The sequence below is a fragment of the Silurus aristotelis genome, assembly GCF_946808225.1.
Source record: "Silurus aristotelis genome assembly, chromosome: 1".
Taxonomy (NCBI): Eukaryota; Metazoa; Chordata; class Actinopteri; order Siluriformes; family Siluridae; genus Silurus; species Silurus aristotelis.
Genome location: NC_139574.1, coordinates 21,176,523 through 21,195,787, shown reverse-complemented (window position 1 = coordinate 21,195,787; position 19,265 = coordinate 21,176,523). Strand labels below are relative to the sequence as shown.

Sequence of the window (19,265 nt, the reverse complement as noted above, 5' to 3'; positions counted from 1 at the left end):
AAAGAGAATATGAAGAGTTCTAAAGTAGCTGTGACTGATGTAGAATTGTCAAAGCTGTCTTTGTCTCGAGAAGAAATTATTGCTGCGCAGATTAAGGACAAATCTCTTGTTCTTAATTTTAATTCTGTTGTTTCTTCTGATGTGATTAAAGACCTGAAAGTTGGCTATTTTATGGACAATAGCATGTTGAGAAAATGGTCCTCTAAAACGGATACGGATTTAGATCGGAATGCGGTGTATCAAATTGTTGTTCCTTCTCCTTATCGCCAGCATGTTTTATTTCTAGCGCATGATCATCCACTTGCGGGACATCTTGGAGTTACAAAGACGTACAATCGAGTTTTAAAACACTTCTTTTGGCGAGGTTTAAAAAAGGATGTGGCAAGTTATTGCCGTGTTTATCATGATTGTCAATTGGCCCAAAAGCCGAATCAAGTTATTCCATCTGCTCCACTGGTCCCCATACCAGCCATCGGTGAATCGTTCGAACATGTGGTGGTAGACTGTGTTGGGCCGTTGCCAAAAACAAAATCGGGTAACCAGTATTTGTTAACCATCATGTGTATAGCTACTAGATTTGCGGAGGCGAAACCATTAAGAAAGATCACCGCTCCTGTTATTATTAAGGCCTTAGTGAAGTTCTTTATTATGTTCGGCCTACCAAAAATTGTACAGAGTGATCAAGGTACGAATTTTCTATCTAAGCTTTTCAAACAAGTATTGCAGTCTTTGGGGATTACTCATAGTGTTTCAAGTCCGTACCATCCAGAGTCCCAAGGTTGTTTAGAACGTTTATCAGACATTAAAATCAATGCTACGAAAATATTGTTTGAAGACAGCTAGAGACTGGGATGAGGGAGTTCCTCTGGTTTTATTAGCTGTAAGAGAAACCGTACAAGAATCTCTTGGGTTTAGCCCAGCCGAACTGGTTTTTGGTCACCAGGTAAGAGGGCCGTTCAAAATTCTTAAAGAACAAATGTCAGTTGATTCCGGTCCGAAAACGAATGTTCTGGATTATGTAAGTAATTTTCGTGATCGTTTGCATGCTGCTTGCTCGCTTGCTAAGGAATCTCTAATCATTGCGCAGAAGGGCACGAAGCTCAGGTATGACCGTAAAGCAGTTGCGCGTTCTTTTACGCCTGGGGATCAGGTACTAGTATTTTTTACCAGTTCCCGGATCTTCTTTGTCTGCTCGTTTTTATGATCCTTACGTAGTGAAAAGGAAAATAAGCGAAACCGACTATATGATCCTGATAGAAAACGCCAAACGCGTGTTTGCCACAAACATGTTAAAAGCTTACTATGCTAGGGAGAATAAAAAAAACGCAGGAGAAATGCTGGAGAAAAAAAGCTTCGGAACAGACTAAAGGCCCAGCCGTCTCTTCTATTGCTGTAACCGTGGAGCAGATTTCAGACCTTTTTTTTTTTTTTTGACTTACCTTCATTTCTTAAGGTAATAATGGACTTTTTTTTTTGCTTTACTGTGTGTTAATTGCCATAACATGGATTTGTATAGTGGTTGTAGTAGCATTAATGTCTATTGACTCTTTACTCACACTTTCCTCTGCCCAAGACAACTGATGGTCTAAAGCCAATTAAGAAGGCAAGAAATGTCAAATTACCTCTTGACAAGGCACACCTGTAAACTGAATCCATTCTAGGATCCACTTCATGGATCTGATGAGAGAATGCCATTGGTTAGCAAGTGTTACGACATCTTGTTGTTAGTCTGGGGTTTGAAGCTGTAACATTCATACTGTGATCATTCTGTGGATAGGCACGGGAAAAGGACACATAAGCCAAATATAATACAAAAGGTTTATTCAACCATGGGAAAGGAAGTGACAAATTATATACAATATTTACATAAATAACAACAAAAACATAAATAATCCCACAGGAGAGAGGGGCGGGGAGCGGCGCTAAAAAAACCCTAATGTCTTTCACTACTTTCAAAACAGATGCTTCATTTGCTTCACTTTTCTTTTTTAATGACCACATATAATAATGCTGAAATCTATTCTGAAAAGTTAAATTTTTTTAGGTTGTGAAAAACAATACTATTTTATACTATACTATAAAAATATTATTTTTGTCATCCAAAGTTTGCTGCCATCATACCCAAAACATATAATGCTGCACTATAGTATATTTGAACAGTGTAGTCAAACCCCTAAACACTGGAATAACTTATCTTCATCGTCTCCTTCATCTATACTGAAAGACAAGGCAATTTTTCTCTTCTGTTTCTCTTTATTCTTTTTTCTCTTCTCTAATTTGCTAAAAAAAAATAATAATAATAATAAAAAGATTTAAGAAATCAACAAAGAATAATCTGAAAACTCATCAAATTAAAAAAAATAACCCTAGGGTGTCGTGAAAGATCATAAATAAATAGCAGTAAATGTCTTCCAGCTCTAGTTCTTTGGACTGCTCCTTCGTGGCTAGCTGCTTTTCTCGCTCTTTTACATTGGGTTCTTCTTTTCCTTTCCTGTCACTCCAAGTCACCAAACCTTTAAAAAAAAGATTTAAAAAAATCTAAATCAACACTCATGCACAAGACTCCAGCGCGCATTAATTAGTTTGAATGTACCAATGATGTCTTTGCATTCTACATGCAACATGTCTCGCAATGGACTGCCTTAACAAAAACTGTTCTTAGAATCCAAAAACCTTTAGCACCAAGTCATTGCAGAACCCAAACCGAAAAGATTAAATGTATTTTTTTTTTTTTTTCGGCTTCTCCCGTTAGGGGTCGTCACAGCGGATCCTCCGCACGTTTGATTTGGCACATGTTTTACGCTGGATGCCCTTCCTAACGCAACCCTCCCCAATTTATCCGGGCAAATGTATAATGAACATAAAAAGAGTAAAAAAGTGTTACCTTCACTGGCATATTTACTGCATATATATATATATATATATATATATATATATATATCTATATATCTATCTATCTATATATATATATCTATATATATATATATATACATACACACACACACGAACTGCACCTGTATATTCCTAGTATTAACCTTTTACCATTAACAAGGTCGCAGCCATAACTGGTCTTACGCTGTACATTTACATTAACATTTTACTCTTTGAACATTTTATTATACACAACTGTTTTCCACACACACTGAAATAATACACAAATGCCCCGGAGCCATAAGAAACATAAAATAAGAAACACGCGGACGCCGGCCGCCATTTTCTCAACCGCGTGCTATTAAACTTAGTGTTTACACATTTAACATACTTTTCACTCATGGAACACACATCACTGGGGATTCATATTAGTTTGTAAACGTTTTTCACAAAAATCGAAATTACAAAAGGTGTGTAACTGACCTGGAAATATTACAAATATTACCGAGAAATCAGTGAAGCAGGACAACTGTTGCTCATTCTCCATTAACTTGGATTATGAGCTCGTCTTGCTCTGTGCATCGCTAATTGTCCCCATGTGACGCGGCCCTCATTACTGCCACCCTGTGTCCGTATAACGAAATATGTCATGTGTTTTTTTCCATAGTCTCTCATTAGCATATTCAATTATATGCATCAGAATAAAATAAAATAGCATTGCAGTAGAACACAAAAGTAATCCTCAACAAAACTTCTTTTGTGAGTGTCACACCTAGTTCCCAGTTCATCTCACCTACTCTACACACACGAGTCAGGTGTGTGGCTGCGGCTAAATTAATGTTCAACTCCATTAACTAGGGTATTTTATTCACTTTAAATAAAGCGATTCTCTTTAATGTAGTTGATGCAGACTCATTCATAAATTAGTTGCGGCAAAAATGCTGATTACCGATGTAATTTTCCATGAATCTGCTATATAAGCGATTAAAATATGACTTATCTAGTTAACGTTAGCTTGTTTACAATAGCTTGTAGCATAGTGCACTGACACTAACACGCCAAAGCCGTTTCCCATGCAGTGTTTTATTTGGGAAGACTTGGCATAATGTTAACTTAACATTAACGGCCACAATTAGCATATTGTTTAGCTGTGCATTTACTAAATGAGCACTGTGCTACGTCTGAACTGACCCCAGTGTATTTTTTTTTTTTTATCAATTTCTATTCTGTTCTTAAGTGTCTTCATTAATTTAAAATAAAATTTTAAACCTTTTTTAATTCCTTGTTTTGCTTTGTCATTGAACCTGAGAAAAACTTTGAAAATAATCATAATGACGCAGTCTGCGTGCTACAATAATAATGATAAAAGCAAAGTTTTTCACTGTGGGGACACTGTGTCTTTATAAGTACAATTTGACTGTATTATTTGTCCCCTTCATAAATTGCTCATGAAAAATTTTATATTTATTGTCCCCCCTACTGTTAAATGAAATTTACGCCCATGATTACAAGGTATAAATTCACAATTCTCCTTTTTTTTCTCGCAATTGCGAGTTTATAACTCATTTGCACCTTTTATTGTAAACAGAGCTTTGTATGCCATTTTCCCTACGACAAGTTATGGCCATATTAACTCTAGATCCTTTATGATTTGTGTGTTATTATAGATATGGAAGTCTATTATGTGCTTTGCCAGAAAGTGTCTCTTTCTTCTCAAGTGACTTTCTTCTCGCAATAGAGTTTATATCTCGCAATTCTGACTTTTTCCTCAAAACTGTGAGATATAAACTCGCTATTGTGAGAAAAAAGTCAGTATTGTATCGCAATAACCTTTTTAAATTTTTTATTCAATGCTGGAATGTGTGTTCAGGAAACCAAGTGGAAAGGGAGTAAGGCCAGGAACATTGGAGGTGGGTTCAAACTGTTCTATCATGGTGTGGATGGAAAGAGAAATGGTGTAGGGGTGATTCTGAAGGAAGAGTACAGTAAGAGTGTAGTGGAGGTGAAGAGAGTTTCTGATAGGGTGATGAACGTGAAGCTGGAAGTTAAAGGGATGATGATAAATGTGGAGGAGAAGGAAAGATTGTGGAGTGAATTAGATGAAGTGGTAGATGGTGTACCTAGGAAAGAATGATTGGTGATTGAGGCAGACTTTAATGGGCATGTTGGTGAAGAGAACAGAGGTGATGAGGAGGTGATGTGTAGGTATGGCCTTAAGAAGAGGAATGTGGAAGGGCAGATGGTGGTAGATTTTGCTAAAATGATGGAAATGGCAGTGGTAAACACTTATTTTAAGAAGAAGGAGGATCATAGGGTGACGTATGAGAGTGGAGGAAGGTGCACACAGGTGGACTATGTTCTATGCAGGAGATGCAACCTGAAGGAGATTGGAGACTGTAAGGTGTTGGCAGGGGACAGTGTAGCTAGACAGCATCGGATGGTGGTATGTAGGATGGTTTTGGAGGTGAAGAAGAAGAGAAGGAGAGTGAGGACTGAAAGAAGAATAAGATGGTGGAAACTGAAGGAGGAAGAGTGTAGTGTGAGGTACAGGGAAGAGGTCAGACACGGGCTCGGTGGTGGTGAAGAGGTGTTGGGTGATTGGAAAACTACTGCAGGAGTGATGAGGGAGGCAGCTAGAAAAAGACTTGGTGTGACATCTGGAAATAGAAAGGAAGACAAGGAGACATGGTGGTGGAATGAGGAAGTGCAGGAGAGCATAAGGAGAGAGGTTGGCAAAACAGAAGTGGGATAGACAGAGTGATGAGAAAAGTAGGCAGGACTACAAGGAGATGCGGCAGCAGGTAAGAGGAATGTGGCGAAAGCCAAGGAAAAGGCATATGAGCAGCTGTATAAGAGGTTGGACACTAAGGAAGGAGAAAGAAGTGTTGACTAGTGAGGAGAGTGTGTTGAGAAGGTGGAGGGAGTATTTTGAGCAGCTGATAAATGAGGAAAATCAGAGAGAGAGAAGGTTGGATGATGTGGAGTTCGTAAAGCAGGATGTAGATAGGATTAGTAAGGAGGAAGTGAGAGCAGGGATTAAGAGGATGAAGAGTGGAAAGTCGGTTGGACCAGATGACATACCTGTAGAAGCATGGAGATGTTTAGGAGAGATGGCAGTGGAGTTTTTACCCGGATTGTTTAACAAGATTTTGGAAGGCGGGAGGATGCCTGAGGAATGGAGGAGTGTGCTGGTACCGATCTTTAAGCATAAGGGAGATGTGCAGACCTGCAGTAACTACAGAGGAATTAAGTTGATCAGTCACACCATGAAGTTATGGGAAAGAGTAGTGGAAGCCAGGCTGAGAGAAGAAGTGACCATATGTGAGCAACAGTTTGGTTTCATGCTGAGGAAGAGCACCACAGATGCCTTATTTGCTTTGAGGATGTTGATGGAGAAGTATAGTGAAGGACCGAAGGAATTGCATTGTGTATTTGTGGATTTAGAGAAAGCGTATGACAGGGTGCCGAGAGAGGAGCTGTGGTACTGTATGAGGAAGTCAGGTGTGTCAGAGAAATATGTGAGGGTGGTGCAGGACATGTATGAGGACAGTGTGACAGCAGTGAAGTGTGCAGTAGGAACGACAGACTGGTTCAGGGTGAGGGTTGGACTACATCAAGGATCGGCCCTGAGCCCTTTCCTGTTTGCAGTGGTGGCTACTGTTTAGATACAAGCCGTTGTAGCGCATTGAGTTTGGGTCAAGGGATAGCTCACTAAAACTCCAGTTGTAACAGAAATCATATAAGCACAGACAGGTTTCCAAAACTTGTGCTTTTTTATTTTTCTTGGCAACAGCGTTATGGGTTAGTCAAAGAAACTGAGAAATGAGCATCAGAAAATAATAAGGACATAATGCTCAGTCTTACACACACGCAGTAATAGTGGAAGAATGCAGTGGCAGGCTTCAGTGAGAAAAATAATTATTTGAACACCCTGCTATTTTGCAAGTTCTCCCACTTAGAAATCATGGAGGGGTCTGACATTGTCATCGTAGGTGCATGTCCACTGTGAGAGACATAATCTAAAAAAAATAATTCCAGAAATCACAATATATGATTTTGTAACTATTTATTTGTATGATACAGCTGCAAATAAGTATTTGAACACCTGATAAAGTCAATGTTAATATTTGGTACAGTAGCCTTTGTTTGCAATTACAGAGGTCAAACGTTTCCTGTAGTTTTTCACCAGGTTTGCACACACTGCAGGAGGGATTTTGGCCCACTCCTCCACACAGATCTTCTCTAGATCAGTCAGGTTTCTGGCCTGTCTCTGAGAAACACGGAGTTTGAGCTCCCTCCAAAGATTCTCTATTGGGTTTAGGTCTGGAGACTGGCTAGGCCACCCCAGAACCTTAATATGCTTCTTACAGAGCCACTCCTTGGTTATCCTGGCTGTGTGCTTCGGGTCATTGTCATGTTGGAAGACCCAGCCTCAACCCATCTTCAATGCTCTAACTGAGGGAAGGAGGTTGTTCCCCAAAATCTCGCAATACATGGCCCCGGTCATCTTCTCCTTAATACAGTGCAGTCGCCTTGTCCAATGTGCAGAAAAACACCCCCAAAGCATGATGCTACCACCCCCATGCTTCACAGAAGGGATGGTGTTCTTGGGATGGTACTCATCATTCTTCTTCCTCCAAACACGTTTAGTGGAATTATGACCCAAAAGTTCTATTTTGGTCTCATCTGACCACATGACTTTCTCCCATGACTCCTCTGGATCATCCAAATGGTCATTGGCAAACTAAAGACGTGCCTGGACATGTGCTGGTTTAAGCAGGGGAACCTTCCGTGCCATGCATGATTTCAAATTATGACGTCTTACCAACAGTAACCTTGGAAACGGTGGTCCCAGCTCTTTTCAGGTCATTGACCAGCTCCTCCCGTGTAGTTCTGGGCTGATTTCTCCCCTTCCTTAGGATCATTGAGACCCCACGAGGTGAGATCTTGCATGGAGCCCCAGTCCGAGGGAGATTGACAGTCATGTTTAGCGTCTTCCATTTTCTAATGATTGCTCCAACAGTGGACCTTTTTTCACCAAGCTGCTTGCCAATTTCCCCGTAGCCCTTTCCAGCCTTGTGGAGGTGTACAATTTTGTCTCTAGTGTCTTTGGACAGCTCTTTGGTCTTGGCCATGTTAGTAGTTGGATTCTTACTGATTGTATGGGGTGGACAGGTGTCTTTATGCAGCTAATGACCTCAAACAGGTGCATCTAATTTAGGATAATAAATGTAGTGGAGGTGGACATTTTAAAGGCAGACTAACAGGTCTTTGAGGGTCAGAATTCTAGCTGATAGACAGGTGTTCAAATACTTATTTGCAGCTGTATCATACAAATAAATAGTTTAAAAATCATACATTGTGATTTCTGGATTATTTTTTTTAGATTATGTCTCTCACAGTGGACATGCACCTACAATGACAATTTCAGACCCCTCCATGATTTTTAAGTGGGAGAACTTGCAAAATAGCAGGGTGTTCAAATACTTATTTTCCTCACTGTATTCCCAAAATACTGCTATGCTCCTAATAGAAGCGCAACATATTGCATTTAGTGTCTTTCATTAAAGCCTGTGTAAAGTTCATTAGTTTCAGTGTAGACACTGCGGCTTATAGACAGGTGCGGCTTATTTATGTTAAAAATTTACATTTTTGTCAAATTCCGTGGGTGCGGCTTATATAAGGTGCGCTTTATAGTCCGGAAATTACGGTAGAAGTTGTTTTTTGTCCAAGCCTTTATTGACATACATAAGATAATGCATATAAACAAAAAATATATATATAATAATACTAATAATTAATACAAAAAAAGAAAATATTTAACTCAGACATGACTATAATTACCTGAAAGATGAAATATGCTTTCACCAGTCACAGTAAAAGGATGGTGAGGTAGGTTTATATATTTTGTCTATACATATTTTTTTCCCTTTTTTTTATTTTTTCATTAAGACTGTTAGCTTGTTCCTTTTCTCCATTTTGTTCTATTTTATAGCATTTGTCTACTACTTATCTATTTTCAAATGTAATTTACTGCGGCTTCAAATGTTCAAATGCTTGTTTTCAATGTTTGCATATTCATGCATATATCACTTAATTATTATACAGAATTACATTTATAATATATTATATATCTTCACAATTGAACAAAATGTCTATTTTTTAAACAATGTGTTATATTTTATAAAGAGTTTTTAAGCATGGTTGTCAACTTGCCCTCTGCGAAATACAAGACCAATGTTGATTTACAAAAATTGCTTTACCTTTCATACTTTTTTTTTTTTTTTGCATGTCCTGCATGTACACCACTAACTATAGGCTTTAAAATGTCTAAATTAATGATGGTTAAACTCAATATGTTGCCTTTGTACATTTGAATACATATACCCTGAATTAGTTGATATAAACAATGCCAAATATCAGTTGAAGAATGCAATAAACCAAGTGTTAAATGGTATTGGTTATGGTATTTTAAATTTTGTTTCCAAAGATGGTTATTTTCATTATCTTCTCTAAGACCTTTTTTTTTTTTAATACAAAACTAAAGAAAGACTATTACGTCCAACTCTTTTCAAAAGAAAAAAAAAAGCTTTATAGAAGTACAACAAGACAAAAAAGTGCACAAAAGACCTACATGTGAGAAACCCAGAAAATGCAGCACATTGTATTTATTAGGCAACTACATTTGGAAACACATGCACAAGCAGTTATCTGCTAGGTCACAGCTTCCTTCACAAATAGTGCACCCACTGGCCAGTAAATAATGTAAACGCAGGTAAAATACATTAAATAAAGGTCACTACTACTAACCATGTTTCTTGACGCACTTAAGTTATCATTATAAATCTATTACAACAAATGTGCACACTGATGCAGCACACCAAATCTAAGCTTCAGACTGAGAACTGCACGTTTGAATTTAAGCGCACAGGTTTAGACTTTTGTCATTGCCAAGTCTTTCAGATTTTAGGCTGCAAAGTATAGTTTCTTGATAGTCCAGTAAGTTTCATGATAATACCTGTGTTAAGTCAAATGTCTGAAAACTGACTGGCTATAGAAAGCCATGCTTTTTAATGAAACAGGTAATCATTACAATGTACAGATTAGTCATAGAATTGGAAACGCTTACTGTTGATATGTGGATATTTTTTTAAAGATATATTTATAAATTACAGCACTTAAAAAAAAAAAAAAACTAGTAGGTAGCTGTTTTCTTAAAATTCTCATCCTGCCTGATTTTAGTGTATTCCAGATGTAATCTCTCATCTTTTCATCTGACACTTCACCACCAAGCTCCTTCTGGGGGGCTGTCAGCCACACAAGCAGCTCCTGCAAAAAATAAATAAGTAAATCAGACATCTTATAACAGAAGATTCTAAAATACATATTTCATATGCTATATATATATTATGTTTAGCTTGAAGGTATGCATTTAAACTGGTTAATTTAATTCATTATCTTCTTCATCCTTCTCCATACACCCCCATTCCTCTACATCTGCTTCTTTCAAACCAACTACCTGCATGTCTTCCCTCACCACATCCATAAACCTCCTCCTTGGCCTTCCTCTTTTCCTCCTGCCTGGTGGCTCCATCCTCAGCATTCTTCTACCAATATACCTAATGAAATTGTTCATTTCACTTAATAAATGTGATAAAAGACAAATTTGACATGCTAAAGATGATAACACTAACAGCTTAATTTTTAGTAGAGATGAGGCATAGGCACTAACCCCCAAACCTGAGACCTAATTGGTAAATTAGTCAGGATTAAATTAAGCAGAAAATCTGGTAGGAAAAAAGGAAAAAAAAAACCCAACCAAAATAATGAACCAAAGAAACATACTGAAAATTTCTGAGGTAATACTGCTTCACTCAGTCTAGTACCTGTTTAGCGAGTCCATGTAGGGGTCCAGCCAGACCATTCATGGCTGCACTGAAGGAGAGATATGGGACTGAAAGGGCACTGCCCACCAAGTGACTGGTGTGGGCACTGACATTGCCACCTACATGGTCACTGAATCAGTAGAGAAAAACACATGTAGTTTCCATTATTAAATAGTTTTTCTTCTTGCAGTGTGAGGCAAATCTGTGAGAACAATGAAGCAATTTCAGTGTGCAAAGTTATAAGCTGATTTCCATGTTTAAAACTTAGTCTTCTAAATATTTTATCTTCAGGAGAAAATGCTCCTCACGAGTTTTGCTTGGAGCCCACAAAAGTTCCATGATTTCATAGTGACATGAAAATAAAGCAAGGGAGTGGACAAAGACAAAGATCTGAAATGTGTGCTTGTGTGACACCAAAAGTTACAAAACGCTGAAAGCACTCACACAAAAAAGGAAGTTTTAAACTTTTAAGTTTAAATATTTTTCTATTTTCCCCGCAACCAATAAACACCAGTCTTCTACTACTTGTGCAGTTTGTCATTTGGCTTCTGAAAAACACTGTATGCTTACTGTATACAACAGTGGCGTACTTACGTACTTTTTTTACTTACAATAAGTAAAATGTTTATAACCTGTGGATGGTGAGATAGAGTCTCATGAGCTCAGTAAACTGGGGATCATTGTAGCCCAACATGTTAGTGAAATTGTGAGACCAGTCCAGGTTGGAGTCAATGGCTCCAATGCTGCTGCCTTCACAGTACAGGTTGCGGTAGATCTTAGCTGCCACACAAGGAAGCTTGGCAATCAGGTTCATGGAGTCCTCATACACAAACTAAACCAGAAAACAAATTAAGAGACATTAAGTGAATATAGAACACATAACTTGCCTGCACATTACTTAGCTTCTGCAAATAAACAAACACTTGCCTCCCAGTGATTGCTCTTGTTGACTCTTTCATTCTCTACTCAGTTTTAGCTTTTTACATTACAATGCAAATGTTTTTTTTTTCTTATAATTAATAATTATTGTTACCATGGGTGTAAATTTAATTTAACAAGGGGGGGGGGGGGGGGGGCAATAAATATACAATTTCTCATGAGCAATTTTTGAAGGGGACACAAATAATACAGTCAAATTGTACTTATAAAGACACAGTGTCCCCACAGTGAAAAACTTTGCTTTTATCATTATTATTGTAGCATGGAGACTGCGTTGTAATGGTTATTTTCAAGGTTTTTCTCAGGTTCAATGACAAAGCAAAACAAGGAATTAAAAAAGGTTTAAAATTTTATTTTAAATTAATGAAGACACTTAAGAACAGAATAGAAATTGATGAAAAAAAAAAATACACTGGGGTCAGTTCAGACGTAGCACATTGCTCATTAAGTAAATGCACAGCTAAACAATATGCTAATTGTGGCCGTTAATGTTAAGTTAACATTATGCCAAGTCTTCCCAAATAAAACACTGCATGAGAAACGGCTTTGGCGTGTTAGTGTCAGTGCACTATGCTACAAGCTATTGTAAACAAGCTAACGTTAACTAGATAAGTCATATTTTAATCGCTAATATAGCAGATTCATGGAAAATTACATCGGTAATCAGCATTTTTGCCGCAACTAATTTATGAATGAGTCTGCATCAACTACATTAAAGAGAATCGCTTTATTTAAAGTGAATAAAATACCCTAGTTAATGGAGTTGAACATTAATTGAGCCGCAGCCACACACCTGACTCGTGTGTGTAGAGTAGGTGAGATGAACTGGGAACGCAGGCAGTGGGTCAAACCACTGTGAGGAAGGGGAGGGGGGAAACTCAACTGTTTCTAAATGCATTTTTTTCGGGGGGTTTTCTACTTACACAATTATTTAGATATGCATACATATTTTTCACGATAGAGAGTGCGATATTTTTTATATCAGTCTGAACCCCAGTACCTTCATCTGTGCCCCCATACAAGTTAGCATTGAACAAATGTAGCGCTTTGCTACATCATCATCCTCGCTATCCATGATAGCATCGACAGACTCTGTGACTATATTAATAAGTGCGCGTTTAGTAATGACATGCCCGGTATGGATTTTGTTACACTCACATACCTCCTTCACTTGGTCTAGCCGCAACCACCACAACCTTTCTGTCACGCGTTCGGCTAGCGTTTCTAGATCCATCGCGAGTCGGTATGCTTGCTTACTCGACCGTGAATCTCCGCTCTTCAATTCACTTGCTCCGTTCCCTTAAACTCGCACTTCTTAGAAATCCCAGCGGTGCCTCCAAGTTTGTTGCATGCTGAAATAAATAAAGTTCCAGACGTGCATGATTTGATGGGTTCGTTTATTATATCTTAATTTTTTCTCTCTGCTTACAAATGGAAGCGCTAATTCCAAGCTTTTTTCACACACCAAAAACTCTCCACCTTTTTTCTTATTAACTCTTTGTTTTCAATCTTCGCTTGCACCTTTTTCCCTGCTAGAGCCCCCTACAGTTAGATTGCTAGCACAACATGCCTTCTTGAGCATTCATCAGACTTGACAAGTCTATTCAAAAGAATGGATGGAACCATCAGACAACCAGTTCATTGATCATCGTGAAGCAGAACGTGTCCTACGGAGAGAGTGTAAAGCTTAAACATTTTTTGAGGACATATCAGCCTTCAAAGCACATAAACTACACCAAACCACAGTTGGCTAATGTGTCTTGCTCCAGCGTGGGATCCAGAATGCTCAGAGTTGGGGGACGATTATAAAGAATGGAAAACCAAGATGTTGAACAGATTCACCCCATAATGCTAGATCCACAGCATCCAGCAAAAAAGCTTTTTATTAAAGACTTTGATGAGCAATTGTTGCACCCAGGTAATGAATAGCTGTGTGCAGAATTACGGAGGCAATACTGGACCTTGCGGGGATGGCAAGCTGTTCAACACCACCAGCTGAACTGTTAATCCTGTCAACGATGGAAGGCTCAGCCAAAGTACCACAAATGGCAGATTTGGTAGATTTCTCAGATTTGTGAGAACAGAAGTCGTCTATGTCTTCACCAGGGCAGTCATTTGCGTTATTCCATTGTCTGCTCTTAGAGATGACAAGAGAGACTTTTAGACATTTGTGGCTCAAATATGAGGGCGGATGTAGTGAATTCTTTAAATTATATAGTTTTCAGTGTGTGGCTGCTGTGTTTTATACTTTAGAGTGCTTTACATGAAACAAAATACTTTATACATATGTAGGACGTGTGCTGCGCACTCCCTAGTGCTCACAGTTTTGATGTACGCACAGGTGCACATATGGCACTATGCAAATATGAGTCACTTTTCGGTGCAATGTGAAACAGGTGTTCTGCTAATATTTCTAAATATGTGAAACACATGTGACCCATGACTTGTTTAAATATGTTTTTGATTCTGCTAGCATATTTTACATTTATTATACTTCGGTATTATAATGTAGAAGCTTAAGTTGTTTATGTGTTTTATACTCATGTTCTTTCCAATATCCATACTCTATTGTTCTTTAGTCGGCTAATCACACCTTTAGAGAGTTATTTAGTTGTTTAATCTGCAGTTACTGGTCTATACAACAGTATGTGGATATTACGGTATGTTTGATATTCAGTTTTTTCTTTACTGTTGTTCATTCACTTATTGCAAAAACTATCTCTGATACAAATAATATGTATGTGGTGACCCCTAGAGATTAATACTAAAGATCATTAGGGCTGCAACAGCTAATCGATAAAATCGGTAATGAAATACATTATTAACTAATGCCATTATCGATTAGTTGGGCTCCTTAAGTTATGGGTTAGTGTGATGGTAAGATAGCACAGCTTGCGAAATAGAAGAGAATACAGGCTCAAACGGAAGCAGGAAAAAGTGTGCGCCCAAAGTCATCCAAGGCATGGGAGCATTTTATATTAAAACGCAACAAAGAACACTGTAACCTGCAAATTATGCAAAGCTGATCTTGTGTGGCATCTAAGTAGTGTGCAGTGATGCACGAGCACGTGAAAAGAATACACACTGGTGTCACGGATGAATGCAAAACATCAGCACAGTGAGCAAAAACTGTGTAATCCTTATTATGTGAACATGGTATAGTTTAATGAAGTTCTATTGAGTAAATTGTTTGTTCGGGACAGTCGCACTGGATCTGTTCTGTCGAGACTCGCAAGCATCAGGTTGCGCAATCACCTCGTTTACGACATAGTGATGGATTCAATTAAAAACGGTGCGAACAAACACTAAATCTAAAAGCAGCAAATACCAGAAGCAGTAAACAATTAAATTTTTAGTCACTGTTGTGCTTTTCAGCAAATTCTTACTGAACAAAATGTCTATTTTTTTAAACAAAAAATATTTAGTTTTATTGCATTTTGTATATACATTTTTTTATGCATGATTCTCAACTTGCCATCTTCACTTATCATAAAAAAATACAAATGTTGATTTACACAAATTGCTTCACCTTTCATACTATATTTTATAATCATTTACATACTTTATAATGTCCTAATTAAAGATTTACTCAATATGTGGATTTAGCATTTTTTTAAGTACACTTTTATACATAAATACCCTACATTGGGGTTTTATATAGTTCTAATTAGCAAAACATTTCACTAAAAAAGTGTTGTTTTTTTATTTATTTTATTATCTGACTCATCGATTAATCTGAGGGACTTAGCAAACTAATAAGTAGTTGATTATTTATGTTTAATTTATGTTTTGATCTGCTCCTACAATATTTATTACCAAAATTGAAATTTTTCTTTTTATTAAATGATCAGTTTCGATCATTTAATCATATTTTTCTAAACATTATTCACAACTACTTCTTGTAATTCTTACATTATTTCAGCTTTAACTTAGGGACGGTTTATAGAATAACTAGCTGAAAGGACCCGTGCTTCGCTACGGAAGGCAGAACGCTAAGAAATATGGCAATAAGCAGTAAGCACTGAGCAGGACTGGATGATCAGAGATCAGAACGTAACGTCAACAAATAACGTACTACCCCTTTGTAGTACGGATACAGGGCAAGCTACTTTGAAAGTAATTTTTATCATGCATCTAACATCTAATAGGAAACAATGTACTAAGTTTCATTAGGATCCGTAATGTTATTTCGAAGAATTTACAATGCGTGAGAAATCGCGTTTTTCGCGAGATAGCCGCGAACCAGGGTGAATTTTTCGAAACCCTTTCTTAGTGAGCACCTAAGACCCAAGAGGAAGGTATGTTCCAAATTTCATTGCAATCCGTTCAGTGGTTTTTGCGATGTCGTGATGAGTGAGTGAGTCAGTGGTATTTGAGCTTTATATATATAGATTTCATGGCAACTCTGCCAAAATAGGTTCCTGTAGTAAACTCTCTGCATTTAATTTATCATAACATTACATAAAAATCTGTTCAGATGGCAGCTTTTTGGTGTTAACCCAAGCTTCTGTGCAAAAACATCTACCGTATTTTCCGGACTATGAGCCGCTACTTTTTTCTGAGACTTTGAACCCCGCGGCTTAAACAACGAAGCGGCTAATTTCTGGATTTTTCCTGGGTTTTTCCCGGTTTCACAGCTTTAAGCCAAAAAACTGAGCCCCATAACATTGAAACTCTTTATATTAAATCGAGTGCGCTCCCACTGAATCGGGCACACCAAATCGTAAATATATTTGAGGTTCCTCTGACGTTTGACCTGCCGCTCACTCGGACTGTCTACAGGAAAGGAGAATCACTCGTCACGCGGAAAACAACCGGGCATGAAAAAACACACTTCACCTGTGTTCTGAGCTGCACGGCATCGGGAGAAAAGCTTCCACCGGTGACGATTTTTAAACGCACGACGATGCCAAAAGATAAACTCTCGAGAGAAATTGTTGTGAAAGGAAGGGGGAAGACAGTGAACACTGACTTACTTTGTCGGCTACTGTTTAGATACAAGCCGTTGTAACGGGTTGAGTCAGGGTTCAGAGATAGCTCGCTAACTCCAGTTGCAACAGAAATCATATAAGCACAGACAGGTTTCCAAAACTCATGCTTTTTTATTTTTCTTCATCTATACTGAAAGACAACAAGGCAATTTTTCTCTTCTGTTCCTCTTTTCTCTTTTTCTCTTTCTGCTTCTCTAATTTGCTAAAAAAAAAAAATTATAATAAATAGAACAAGATATTAGAAATCAACAAAGAATAATCTGAAAACTCATCAAATTAAAAAAATAACCCTAGGGTGTCAGGAAAGATCATAAATAAATAGAAGTAAATGTCTTACAGCTCTAGTTCTTTGGACTGCTCCTTCTTGGCCAGCTGCTTTTCTCGCTCTTTTAGAGGAGCTTCTTTCATTGCTTTCATTTCCTTCAAAGTCACCAAACCTTTAAAGAAGATAAAAAAAAATCAAAATCAAACACAAGAACACTCATGCACAAGACTCCAGCACGCCTTAAGTTTTCTGTTTGAATGTACCAATGATGTCTTTGCATTCTACATGCAACATGTCTCGCAATGGACTGCCTTAACAAAAACTGTTCTTAGAATCCAAAAACCTTTAGCACCAAGTCATTGCAGAACCCAAACTGAAAGGATTAAAACATTTATAATGAACATAAAAAAAATATGTACATATTTTGTACGAGTTTTCTAAGGTACGAGATGTCACTCGGTCAATTTCTTTGCTTTGTTAAGGGAGCAGCAAAAAATTTAGGTACGAGCTTGAGACGCCGCTGCTAGATGGCGAAGCGAAGCCAGAAAGCGAAGATTGTGACGAAAATTAAGATAAGCAAAGAAGAAAAAGTAAAAATGTGAAAGTTTAGGGATACGTAGTGTAGAGGAGTGATAGTAAAAAACGAGTTTTCCCTCCGCCTCCGCTTATCGCCTCTACCCCCACGCCACACCCACACACACACACACACACACACAGACATACACGCACACACACACACACCCCACCGGCGTTTTCGTTAGCTCAAGTCGTCTCATCTCCAAGGAAAATGCACTGAATAAAAGCTTATTATATTTTTACATACTCTTTCTATTATGTTTTATACAATATTTGTTATTTAGGAGTTTATTTTCCCATTTAATAACATGACACATGAAAACGGGGTGTTATTTTGAGAGTTGGAACGGATTAATGCCATTTTAAGTATTTTCAATATGGAAAATTGATTTGATGTGCGAGTAAATTGAGATACGAGCTAGTCCACGGAACGAATTAAACTTGTAGGTCAGGGTACCACTGTATTTCTCTGGGGAGTTTATCTTTTGTCATCGTCGTGCGCCACCGGTGGAAGTTTTTTCTCCCGAAGTCGTGCAGCTCAGAACACAGGTGAGGTGCGTTTTTTCGTTTCCGTTCGGAAATTCCATTGGTCTAATGTTATGTCGCTCAGTTTTTTGGCTTGAAGTTTGTGAAACCGTGAAAAACCCAGGAAAAATCCATATATTAGCCGCTTCGTTGTTTAAACTGCGGGGTTCAAAACGTGGTAAAAAAGCAGCGGCTTATAGTCCGAAAAATACGGTGTATGTATATGTATATATATACACACACACACACACACACACACACACACACACACACACACACACACACACACACACACACAGAGCAAATTCATTTTATTCTTATAATTTATATGTATGTTATTTTCAATATTTTTCATCATGCTATGGAGGGGGGGGGGGGGGTCACGCAACTTTGAAATCATTCAACCATTAATTATTTTAATGTCATATATTAATATAAGCTTTTATATATATTATATAAAAAATATTTAACTCTGAAGTTTGCTTACCCCCAGTGCTTGGCATTAGCTTTTGCTCAACAGCATCATGTTGAGCACAGAACCTTTTAGCAATGTTGGACCTCACAATGTTGTCCTGAAAGACAAAAAGGGTATTACTTATACACTGATATAAAGGGGTGTGTGTATATTTAAAAGATGGTTAAAAACTGTGAAAAAATGATAAGGGGTTTTTTTTTGTTTGTTTTTTTTTTTTTTTGGGGGGGGACAAAAATAACAATGAGCAGCTTTTCTGAAAATAAATCTAAAATGTAATACATTATAAGTGTATAAATTAACAGTTGTGCAACAACACAAAGCAAATGTACTGGTTTTGTCTGTACATTGTTTCAGCCATTTTCTTTCTTTTTTTTAGGGGAAAGGGATACAGAGTAGAAACAGCTGCATCTGTTTTGAGCTGAAAATGAGTAAATTAATTAGAGAAGTGTTTTAATGCATCTCACTTACCTTTGCTATTTTTTGTTTCAACTGTTCCATCTGTTCTCTCTCTCTTTCGCGTTTTTTCATCAGCCGCATGGCTCTCCACGCCTCGCTGGAAGCTCCTTTGTATTGTGCCATTGTGACTGGAAAGTGGCTGTTTTTAACTATAAATAGTGAAAAATACACGTTCAACAATTTAGAAGCTGAAGCAATCTATCCTTATTCTTCTCCTTCTCCTTCTTCTTCTACTTGGAAGGTTCGGCTTTCGGCGGTTGGAATACCAACTTTCAGATAGA

General features: G+C 37.8%; 2 protein-coding genes across 2 annotated transcripts in view; both read right to left on the bottom strand.

Moving 5' to 3' along the window:
* Positions 1-19,265, bottom strand: part of LOC310731998 (tartrate-resistant acid phosphatase type 5-like) — a 146,233-nt gene that overhangs the window by 123,058 nt on the left and 3,910 nt on the right. The gene's annotated exons all lie outside the window — the stretch shown is intronic.
* Positions 2,142-19,239, bottom strand: LOC310732157 (protein FAM50A-like). Its single transcript, XM_083552496.1, has 5 exons — positions 18,997-19,239; positions 18,541-18,625; positions 17,025-17,124; positions 16,789-16,889; positions 2,142-2,189 (listed from the first exon to the last, which is right to left on the bottom strand). Exons 1-4 carry the CDS (start codon positions 19,105-19,107, stop codon positions 16,799-16,801), a joined length of 387 nt encoding a protein of 128 aa, XP_083408622.1. The 5' UTR covers positions 19,108-19,239; the 3' UTR covers positions 2,142-2,189; positions 16,789-16,798.